General features: G+C 37.6%; 2 protein-coding genes and 1 non-coding gene across 3 annotated transcripts; 2 read left to right on the top strand and 1 right to left on the bottom strand.

The window, feature by feature from the left end:
• Positions 1 to 328: 328 nt before the first annotated feature.
• On the top strand, positions 329 to 4,408 carry LOC126623425 (uncharacterized). Its single transcript, XM_050292316.1, has 6 exons — positions 329 to 752; positions 1,946 to 2,004; positions 2,110 to 2,372; positions 3,075 to 3,149; positions 3,238 to 3,300; positions 4,101 to 4,408. Exons 1-6 carry the CDS (start codon positions 646 to 648, stop codon positions 4,143 to 4,145), a joined length of 612 nt encoding a protein of 203 aa, XP_050148273.1. The 5' UTR covers positions 329 to 645; the 3' UTR covers positions 4,146 to 4,408.
• A 1,119-nt stretch (positions 4,409 to 5,527) lies between these two features.
• Positions 5,528 to 5,600, top strand: TRNAK-UUU (transfer RNA lysine (anticodon UUU)). Its single transcript has one exon. It is a non-coding gene; the product is annotated as a tRNA-Lys (tRNA).
• A 284-nt stretch (positions 5,601 to 5,884) lies between these two features.
• LOC126623424 (probable methionine--tRNA ligase) lies at positions 5,885 to 9,409 on the bottom strand. The gene is made up of 14 exons (XM_050292315.1): positions 9,213 to 9,409; positions 8,888 to 9,032; positions 8,656 to 8,809; positions 8,393 to 8,548; positions 8,050 to 8,280; positions 7,797 to 7,940; positions 7,621 to 7,711; positions 7,405 to 7,511; positions 7,177 to 7,291; positions 6,819 to 6,937; positions 6,659 to 6,724; positions 6,452 to 6,580; positions 6,214 to 6,351; positions 5,885 to 6,122 (listed from the first exon to the last, which is right to left on the bottom strand). The coding sequence occupies exons 1-14, from the start codon at positions 9,349 to 9,351 to the stop codon at positions 6,003 to 6,005; spliced, it is 1,854 nt and encodes a 617-aa protein (XP_050148272.1). The 5' UTR covers positions 9,352 to 9,409; the 3' UTR covers positions 5,885 to 6,002.
• Between the last annotated feature and the right edge of the window lie 1,553 nt (positions 9,410 to 10,962).

The following is a 10,962-nucleotide window of genomic DNA, read 5'->3' as shown; positions in this document are numbered from 1 at the left end:
GTTTGGACATAATCAGGCAAATGATAACCGGTTTGAATTGAATACTGTCAGGTTATAACTTATATCCAAGAAAAAACCCACTTATTCGGGTTTAAATTTGGACTAAACATGGACGAGTTCTGGATAACTCACATCAAATTGCACTCCTAGTATTGGACGACACAATTTTCCAAAATTAATTTAAGAAGTAAAAAAGGGATTTTTTTTGTAAAAGGCGGTTCCCAATGCGGTGCGTATCACAGCACTAATTCACCGTTGCCCAAATCCCCCTCCGAAAAATCAAAAGATGCCGAGATCCGAACCCGAAATATCAAGTGACGGCGTCATAATATCTCAAATTGTTTTGCAGCTGAACCGGCTTTCTCCGTTTCCAATCAAATATCTCTCTCTCTCTCTCTCTCTCTTTTCTCTCTCTCTTCTCTCTTCAATTCCTTCCGACTGTTTTACAGCGTTCATCTTTTTTCTCTCACTGATAAAACGAGGGTTAGGGTTTCCCAAATTTCCCCCCTTTTCCTCTCTCTCCATGTCTCTCTAGAATTTCGAATTAGGTTGTGCTTTTTCCCCATTTTTTTCCGACCCGTTAGGGTTCAAGACTTCAAGTGTGAGTTCGGAGTTGGGATTTAGGGTTTCTTGTATTTAAGGGAGATGTATGCTGATCGAGAGGAAGCTGATACCAAGTTGTCCGCAAAGGACCGCCTCAATGGCGGCTTCAGGGAGGACTCTGGTCGCCGTAGACAGATAGCCGGAAAGAGGTTCGCTTTCTCTTCCTTCCTTTTTCTTGTTTTTTCCGAAGAACGGGAATCGATGGCAATGATTCTTCTGGTAGTTTATGGATTTTGGTTTAGTTTGCACCGATTATATGTTTTTGGGTTTGAATTGTGTATGTTAGAGTGTTGTTTTTGTTGCCCTTTTTCTTTGTATGTTGCAGAATAGTTTTCGTGATGCGCTCGATTGATAGAAATATCAGATTTTGGAGTTGGATTTGTGTAGATAGTCAAAGTAGGTGGCAAAAGTTCAGGAATTTGGTCTCAGTGTTGGCAACTTTAATAGCTAATAATGATGATAGTATCCTTATAAATAGAAAAGCTTGGATATTGACAAACAATACTTTCAAATCCAATATGATTACGCAAGTAACAATAGTCCACAAAGGTTTTATACTTTCAAAATGCTGGATTTCAGGCTTACAACATTGTTATCAATACCATTAAAAATGTATGCAATTGAATTGGTATTCATATCCATCGATCTCCTTTTCATCGAAATGAGGACTCTTTACAAAGTGGTGTATGGAATCAAATTTGGATACCGTTGGACTCCTTGTTTTACCATTTTCTCTATTTCTACTACTTGACTCTTCATATTTTTATTACAAAAAGTTGTTATTTTTGTATTTCTAGTAGTGAAAGTTGTGAACTCTTATTTATGTATGACTTATGTCAAACACAAAGTGGTATATGTTATCAAATTTGGATACCATTGGACTCCTTGTTTTACCATTTTCTTTATTTCTACCGCTTGACTCTTCATATTTTTATTACAAAAAGTTGTTATTTTTGTATTTCTAGTAGTGAAAGTTGTGAACTCTTATTTATGTATGACTTATGTCTGTGTTTGATAAGACAGAATTGCGTGGCAGTGGCAATGTTATTAGCACAGTTGATTTTGTGTTTGATGAATTTTGAAGACTTCAATGAGAGCACTTGTAATTGTTTCATTCTTGATGAAATCATTGTAGTTACAAAGATACTGCATTTGGTGTTGCAATCTGGCCTTCACCAGATTCTTTGACCCATTTGGTGCATATACTTTTTGTTCAAAACTTCAGAGGATGCAATTTGTTGAATAGTTACTTTGTGTCAATTCAACTGTTACTGTTTGATCGGACTAATGTTATTCAGTCCAAAAAGCTTTATAATTGAGTTCATAGCATATCCTTTTGCAGGCAGAGACAAGATGGCAAGTGGGAGCATGATCTATACGAGGATGATCCTCAAGTTTCAAGTATGGGCTATGACACTTTCACCTGCAACTAAAACTTCAGCTATGGCTTTATGCCATTGAGTCATCTTTCTTTGGTTGCTGACTGTGTGTTAATATCTTGTGAAGATCGGAAAGTCGATGCTCGGGACCTTCGATTGAAGCTCCAAAGGAAAAGTTTCAAAAAAAGTGGAAATCGATCCCTTTCAGGTGTAAGGGACCTGCGCGAAAAGCTATCTGGTACTATGAATCCACAACCAATGAACACAGATCCACCAAAACCAAAAGTGGAGGCTGCCAAACCAGCCAGGAGAAGTATTGCTGTTGGCACCCTTGCAACAGAGACTAAAAAAGTGTCCAACCCAGCTCCTAGAAAGAGGGCTTCACAAAAGGCGAGAAGTGTTTTATTTTTTGTAAATTCATACCAGTAAGCACACACTTACACTCGGTGTGTTTGAGATTGCTCTCTACATCTGATTACTAGAATTAATATAGTTAGGTTCATCTTTACTACGTTGCTCAAGAGGAAAACGTTTCGATATTTAAAATGTTTCACCAAGCGGAAGTTTGCTTTACGACATATGACATGTTGATTTTAGATATGTGTTGACCCAGCTATCTTTTCCATTCTCTTTTTTAATTTCTATTTGTTTAAGGGGCCACAATGGGATGGGTTTGGGAATAGTATGTATATAGCAGTTATTGGGTTTACATTACAACATCACAACATAGAAGTATGAGGTTTCATTAGGACTTGATTTTAAATATTGTCTTCATGTAGAACGAATAAGCAGTTTCATACTTTATTTTGCACCAGAAAGGGTGGCCTGAAGGGACTTTCTAACAGGCTTCTTAAGAAATAAATAAGTAAGAATAAGACTTCTTTACAATACTCGGCGTGACAGGAAGAAATCATTTCATGAAGTGGTTCATCAATTGTTGGTGGTATACGGATATTTTTACATTGCAATGTCTTTAAGTAAGCATAAAAGAAAATTCATTTTGTTTCTAGATTGAAGTATTGAGTGTCTATGTTCCAATATCATTATGACAGTTGCCTCTTAATTTCATGACCCATACCTCTTTTGGTACAGGCTGGTTCATCAGTGGATGAATTTTTGACGTCCTTGGATCTTGAAAAATACTCCATCACATTTCAGGCAGAGGAAGTAAGCAGATTATAGCTTTTTTTTCTTTCTTTTTTCCACCACCTGCATTTGATTACTTTCGAGTGCTCAATTCCAAGTGTTTATGCAGGTTGATATGACAGCTCTTGTGCACATGACTGATGAGGACCTCAAGGCTCTAGGAATACCAATGGTAAACTCAACCAAATTCCCAGATAGAATTCTTGAAACATGAATTATGAATATCGTATCCCAATAGGCAATATATTATACTCAATTGTTGTTTTCAAAACTAAGAAATCCATACTTATTTTACGTCGACTTTATTGTTACTGAACCTTTGGTATGCTCTGGTGATTTGAAGTATGCTAGTTTACATGTTTGTTTTTGGGTGCGTGTCAGAAAACTTTGTACAGCCTATGTTTCAACATGCAAGAGTGGCATAAAAGCTTTTTGAAGTTATTTTTGAATCACTAGGAAAAATTCATTTATTGTAAAGCATACATACCATCCTCACAATAGTCTAATAAAATTAATTAGTATTGCATGGTTGAACAATAGTTACTTTCCTAACATCAGTCGGATGTCGTGGAGGTTAAAATAAAACAGAGAATTTCAAACACCAATTAGGGCTATCATTAATTAATGTTGAGGACGGTGTCTGTTCATTTGACCTGAAACTAATCCTGTTGCGTTACAGTTGTTTCAAACAGTTAAACTATTTGTTTTACTGAAATTCATTTTTTATAACACTGGATCAAAGAAAGATTAGGATTGGGCACACCATTGTCCATGCCTCAATGGTTTTTTTGTTGTAGTTTTTTTTTCCCTTAATTTTGCTAGAACTACGCGATATGTTAGTATCCTTCAATTTCCCGTGATTGTGTATAATGTAATCGTGATGAACATACAAGCAATTTGAGTTTTCGGTTTGATCAAATGAGTTTTGGCTACGGAGCTCTGAGCTAACCTTTTTCCATCTGGGGGTTTCAGGGCCCAAGGAAGAAGATACTTTTGGCATTGGAATCAAGAGTCTGACACTTGAGGGTGGACTGTGGAGCCGTTTCATCGCCTTGTTTCATCATGTTTAGTATGACTCAGTCTAGCAGGCTTTATTGCGATTGGTATCAACCTGCTTGTAACTTTATTTTACCCCTCATATTTTTTTTCCCGTTCGTTCTAGTACGCATCGCTGTAAGTGGCTTTCAATGTGCTCATTATTGATATAAACCTTGTGAATTTGTTAGCTTGGAACAGCCCGAAATTTAAATTTTATGGATGTACTCTGTTTTCTCCCTAAATCTAACTTGAAGATGATGTGTTCCGTCTACCGATACCTTTACTTTTTACTGACCAACTTGTATTCCTATGTGTTTTGCTCTTAGGTGAATAATTGCGTAGGAAATTTTTGAAGATCCCCCATGGCAGTTTTGAAATGGAATGTATATTTGGGCAAATAAATCCCTATTGAATCTGAAAAGGGAACCGAACGGCTAACACTTGAACAAATAACTCCGCCGCCCTCAACACCGCAGCCTCCTACTCAACCCTGCCGGCAACCCAAGCGTGCCTCCACCTCCTCACAAGGAGGATCCGGAGAGGATCCTCATTCGTCTTAAAAATGAGTAAAACAATCCTAACGTGGATTCAAATTCAAAGCACGTACTCAAGAAGGTCATCTTTTGCCCTTTTCGATGCTTCCCTTCCTTATCACTTTGTCTACTCCCCAAGACCGCAAGAAACATGCATATATCACGAGAGCTGGATTGCTTTTTGATGTCTTCTGGCCTCCTGCCCAAATAACAGAAACGTGCTTCGTGTCGACTATGATCAAGATGCTTTGTTCACTTTGGTCTTCCGTGCTAACTACCTCTTATTTTCCTGCTTGTATCTTCTCCATTCTCGTAGAGCTGCCAGGAGAACGTCTATTGAAACTGGCAGGAAGATTAGCATAAGAAAACATAAGATGATGAATGCATGATAACTAACTGGAGATACAAAGCTATATTAGTCTTAGAAATCAATGGGATTTCCACGGATTTGTATATCAATGGGATTCCTGCATGCAAAATCAAAGTCAGAAATCGGCAAATAGAAATTGGAGAGAGAGATGAGGAGAGAGAGAGATAAAGAGGACCGAGAATGAAGGAGAAGAGGACTGAAACGGTGATGATCAGGCGCTTGAGTCCTGGCGTGATTCTGCGCATCGTCTTGGGATCGAAGTCATCTGCTGGCTCTAGCGGTTTGGATGTTTCTGGGGTTTCCTTAGGAGGGAGGAGAGGCTCTGTGATTTCCGCCATTGTTGTGGAGGCACTGTAGCTCTGAAGCATGTTGCTTTACATAATTCCCCAGAATCAGGAGGTAAAGTAAACTAACAGCTGCTCTTTAAATTAAATCCTTTGTGGTTTACTGTCGCAAATGCCGTCTTAGCTCAGCCGGTAGAGCGCACGGCTTTTAACCGTGTGGTCGTGGGTTCGATTCCCACAGACGGCGTTTTTATTTTTCCATCTTTTTATTTTGTTGTTCTGCTATTGAATTCACCCATCATTTCGAGTCTCATCTCTTTTACCGCACGACATGCATTGGATGAAATTAAGCGTTGAAATGCATACTAAAAAATTCTTTCTAAAATTATATTATGCTCTGGTGTATAGCATGCACCAAATAAATAAAGCGTTGAATATGCCAAAATTCAATTGCTAAAGATGACAGTGTATAATATACACTGATGCATACTAGAAAATCTCAACTTAATTCTATAAACACAACGTTCAAAATAGTACGCAAAATCCTTCAAAATTCATTATTAATTCAGAAATTAAGCACTTGGTAGCCTCCAACCCATCCATACAAGTTACTACAAACAAGGAATCTACTTAGTATATAAAGGAAGCATCAAATTTTTGTTTGCTCCAATTTCTCAGCCATTTTCTTTGCTTCAGCCTCTCCCTTAGCAACCCTTTCAGCTTGGCTTCCAGAAAATTTGCTCCTAAAGAACTCCACGTCTTCATCTTTCTGCGAAACAATAAGTTGAAAACAATTACATTACATTTCAAAAACCACAGACAACGGATACAGAAGATTATACATGAACATATAATGTTACCAATTCTTTGAACAAAGGCTCTGGTGTCCCAATCTTGTGACCATCAGGTAATATTTCCCAAGGCTTTCTTGCCCTTTCAACATCCTCGTTGCAAAGCGAAAACTGATTTTCGGGTGGCAAATTGAGCTGCTTTAGCACCTGTTGGACATGAAAAGGAAAAATTAATACCAAGGTGTTAAACATGGAGTGAAGTATTTTGTTTGTCCTTAATCTGCTCGATACAAGACATTTTTTGTACCTTGAGAGAAAATGAAGGTATGAAAGGTTCCAGCACACACGCGAGAAGATAAACGAGTCCTGCAGAAGTCTTGATGACAATACAGCAGGAAGCTTGATCTTGTTTGTAAAGTTTCCAGAACTGGTTCTCCTGCATTACATATGGGAAACCTTTATTCATACACTGTCAATAATTTGAAGAAGAAAAACTGAGATTTTACGAGCTTACTTGTAAATATGCATTTCCCTCACTGGATATGCTCATTGCAATTTTCAGTGCTTGCTTTAGCTTGACCTATACATATCGCCGATTGTGAGATAATGTAACTTCTTAGTCAAACAAGATAGTGCAGAGAGGAATTGAGAGACTAGTTTCAGATATATATTGCCTTCTCCATTGCTTCTATGTATTGATCCACATATATGCCGATTCTCTCTGCCAATCTTTTCGTCAAGGAATGTGATTCTGCCCCCGAAGCGTCTGGAATAATAGATCCATATCCTTGTCCTGCAGGAAAAAGGTGAAAGTTCACATGAATGCCAAAATGCAAGAGAAAGCAGAACATGGTACATAAATTTGATCACGATATGTTGATCGAAGAAGAAAAAAAATGTGATACAAGATAAGTAAAAACAGAAATGTAAACAGAAGTTTTGAACTTCCGTAAAACGCAAGGAAATTGAAAACTTCGAAGTGAATTCAAGTAAACTCCGAATTATAAATTCTTTGTTTAGCGGATTACTGACCTTGAGGTTTTGCAATGAAGCTCAATACCCGGTTAATGAAATTTCCCAAATTATTCAGCAACTCAGTGTTTAGTTTTGCTTGTAAGTCCGCCCATGTAAAAACGGTGTCTGAGACCTAATCATGATTAAGGAAACAGATAATTAAGTAATAACCATTGGAATTTTCAACTATCCAAGTTCAACGCAAGAACTGCAAAATCACCAGCAGCTGAAGAAAAAACAGATTACCTCTGGCCGGTTAGCTAGCAAATAATATCGCCACACTTCTGAGGGAATGTTTGTTTCTTGCACATCATTGCCGAAAATTCCTATGCCCCTACTCTTGGAAAACTTCCCTGTGGCATCGATCAATGAGTGAAAATGAAAAGAGAAATAGAAGTATGAGTTGAAACTTTAAATGGTAAAACTTTTGCGAAGATCATCGCAATTCTCACGCGCAATTACCTGTTTCATACATCAGATATTCTGTGACGCTAAGGCTCTTCATCAGTGTCCAATTCTCTCCGGTTCCAAGAAGCGTAGATGGAAACATAACCTGGAATCAAATTGTACCACAAATAAACATTTCAGCAACAAATACAAAGTTACAAACTTCCAGATAAATAAGATGAAATCTTTACCGTGTGGAATGGCACATTGTCCTTGCCCATGAACTGGTACAGCTCAACATTTTTGGGGTTCTTCCACCACTTCTCCCAGTCGGGCGTGTAGCATGAAGTGATAGAAATATAACCGATAGGCGCATCAAACCATACATAAAAAACCTAAGCATATCATAAATTGGCAAAGGAAAAAAAAGTTACCAACGTGCAAATTTCTAGTAAACATTAACAAAGGGAAAATCACCATTTGTTAAATAAATTAAGTGCTAACCTTGTCCTCAAATTTTTCGAGTGGAACGGGAACACCCCACTTAAGGTCCCTCGTCATACATCGCACCTTAAGTCCTTCTCTAAGCCATGCGTATGTAGTTTGAATAGCGTTCGGGCTCCAGAATCCTTCAACTGACAGGTTGTTGACAAATTCTTCCACTTTATCCTTCAGTAAAGGGAGCTCTAGAAATAAGTGGTTCGTCTCTCGTATGCATGGCCGTGCCTGACATGCCTGTTGATTACAGTTTCGAGTACAAAACCAGGAAATAAGAAGCTGGTAATTTCGACGAAATCCTAACAAATTAACTGTAATGAAGTATGAAATCTCAAGGAGCTAAACATACTTTACATCTAGGATCCTTAAGCTCAGTTGTATTCAACAGCTTTCCACACTTATCGCACTGATCTCCTCGTGCAGAATCATAGCCGCAATCTAGCGTTGGGCAAGTGCCTTCCACTAGCCGGTCAGCCAAGAAACGATCGCATGTTTCACAAAACAGCTGGATTGTTGCCGAAATTCAAACCATTTAGATACAAAATTTTCACTTAAGTAAGCAGTAAAGTGATGTAAATTTTCACACGAGCAGTAGTACTAGTACATATATACCTGCTGAATTGTGTTCTCGGAAAAATATCCGTTCTCCAAAAGTTTCTTGAAAATATGTTGGCAAATTTCTGTCTGTTGAGGAGTTGACGTGCGTCCGAATTTATCAAAACTTATATCGAACCACTCGTAGACCTGTTTATGAATTTCATAGTATCTACAAAACCAATTAAGCTCCGTAATTAGTAATAAGTTCATACTGCTATTCACTATCCGAATTTTTGTCACAACTTACTTGTCACAAATTTGCTGTGGAGTACAATTTTCCTCCCTAGCTTTTGTCTCGGTTGCAGTCCCATACTCATCAGTCCCACATATGTATATCGCATTGTACCCGCGAAGGCGACAGTATCGAGCGTAAACATCAGCACTTAGAACACCTGCATCATGTCCATATACGATATACAATCATAAGCATGCATACAAACATCAACCGCAAATCACGGTCTCAAACAAATTAAATTCACGAACATGTTGCACACGTGAAACTGCGATTTGTGTATAAATAAAGCGAGCTAAAACAAGGCGAGGAAAGAGCAGTAGTTGGGAATTATACTTACAGCCAATGATGGTGCCAAGGTGAGGGATGTTGTTGACATAAGGGAGGGCACTTGTGATGAGTATGTTGCGTTTTCCGGGTACCGGCAGCTTCGGATTTCTTTGGGAGTTGCCTTCCCCGCCGTCTGATTGATCGTCCATGATTTGATTACTCACAAAGAGGTTGTTCTGCGTGTTGTGGCTTAACAGAATGTTGGTTGCTTTAATATTCACAAACTAAATATTCTCCAAATATATGCTCAAACAAATAGATGCAATTTGCTTCTCCAACTTTTGGTAATGGAATTTGGAATCTGATTTCTTCTTCTTCTTTTTCTAAGTTGTGGGATTATGAGTAGACCAACAGAATTTATATAATTTTTCAATTGGTTCCTTCAACTTTAGAGCCAAGAAGACTGTTCTTCTTTTTCAGCTTAATTTAATAATTTATATATGAAGTGATCGGAGAGAATTAAATATTAAATACAAGAAGCGAAAATGGTGACCCTAACCAATAAAGCTCCTGGCTTTGCAAGGGTCAAGGATAATGTCTATCGTATAGAGCCTTACTCATGTTTTGCGAATAAGTTGTTTCTATGACTTGAATTTGTAATCTTTTACCAAAAAATGTAAAAGAAAATGAAGTAAATAATTGTCTTGCAAGCAAAGAAACGTGGGGGTCAAGGAAGTGAGCTTTCTTGCGAGCAAAGAAATTGAAAACTCGTCTAACTCGTGTCCATGCAAGGGAGAATGAGATTTCTAAGACGAACCCTGTTTATTTCCCTGCGCCAAGTTCTTGAGTCAAACAATTTAGTATGATTTAATTTGGTTCAAACTCAAAATGTTTATTAATTCTCAAATTCCAAATCAAATATCTAACTTGTATAAAATCACGACAAAGCCCAAATAGTACTAACCAAATCCGTACAAATTAATAGATTAATTTAGCTGATCACATAATGTCATATCTCAGCCTGAGACTTATACGACTCATCCATATCTCATCAATCAATGCTAGCACATAGGTCGGAGATTGATGAGATATAGATGAGTCGTACATGTCACTATAGGTGACTCTGACTTATGTGCTAGCATTGATTTATTGAGCACATGATTATTTATATTGCTCATGAGATGTTGGATTTACTGTTGGTATACTTTTGATTTTACATTGATACGTGATATGATTTTTTTTTAAGCTATACAGGTGTTACAGTAAGGGGTTATAACGATTTAGAAGGTTTTTATTAAAATTTTATTTCCAGGGTCACTCACCCTTGCTTTGTTTCCACCCTCTAGGTTTTTTTAGCTGAGCTTTCTTATCGACGAGGATTCGGGGCAAATCTTGGTATTGGAGATTACCTTCAATGGTATGATTCTTAATCCACCATACTCTACTTTACTTATACTCTGACATCACGTGTGAAATTGGTTCATTTCCGCTCACAGCACACTCTCGTATTTAGACATTTTTAGATTTAAATTTATTCACATTTTTCCCACATCACTATATTTTATGGTTTCGTCACCCTCTTGGTGTCAGCCAGCACAACTCGATTTGGAGTCCAAATAAACTTTCTAGGTTGGGGTGTGTCACATAAAGCGTGCATTTGTTCGCTTCAATTCTGTCAAGGATACAAAATTTTAGATGCAATCATAATAAATTTAATTTTTAATTCCAACCAATCAAATTCAACGCCAAAGAATCTATGGCTCGATCGAGAACATATTTGCCTCAATAATTCAAACGTATTTCCAAATGTTATCCAAGTA

This window comes from Malus sylvestris, chromosome 5 (assembly GCF_916048215.2).
Source record: "Malus sylvestris chromosome 5, drMalSylv7.2, whole genome shotgun sequence".
Taxonomy (NCBI): Eukaryota; Viridiplantae; Streptophyta; class Magnoliopsida; order Rosales; family Rosaceae; genus Malus; species Malus sylvestris.
Note: the sequence above shows the minus strand (reverse complement) of the source record. Positions and strands in the feature narration are given on the sequence as shown.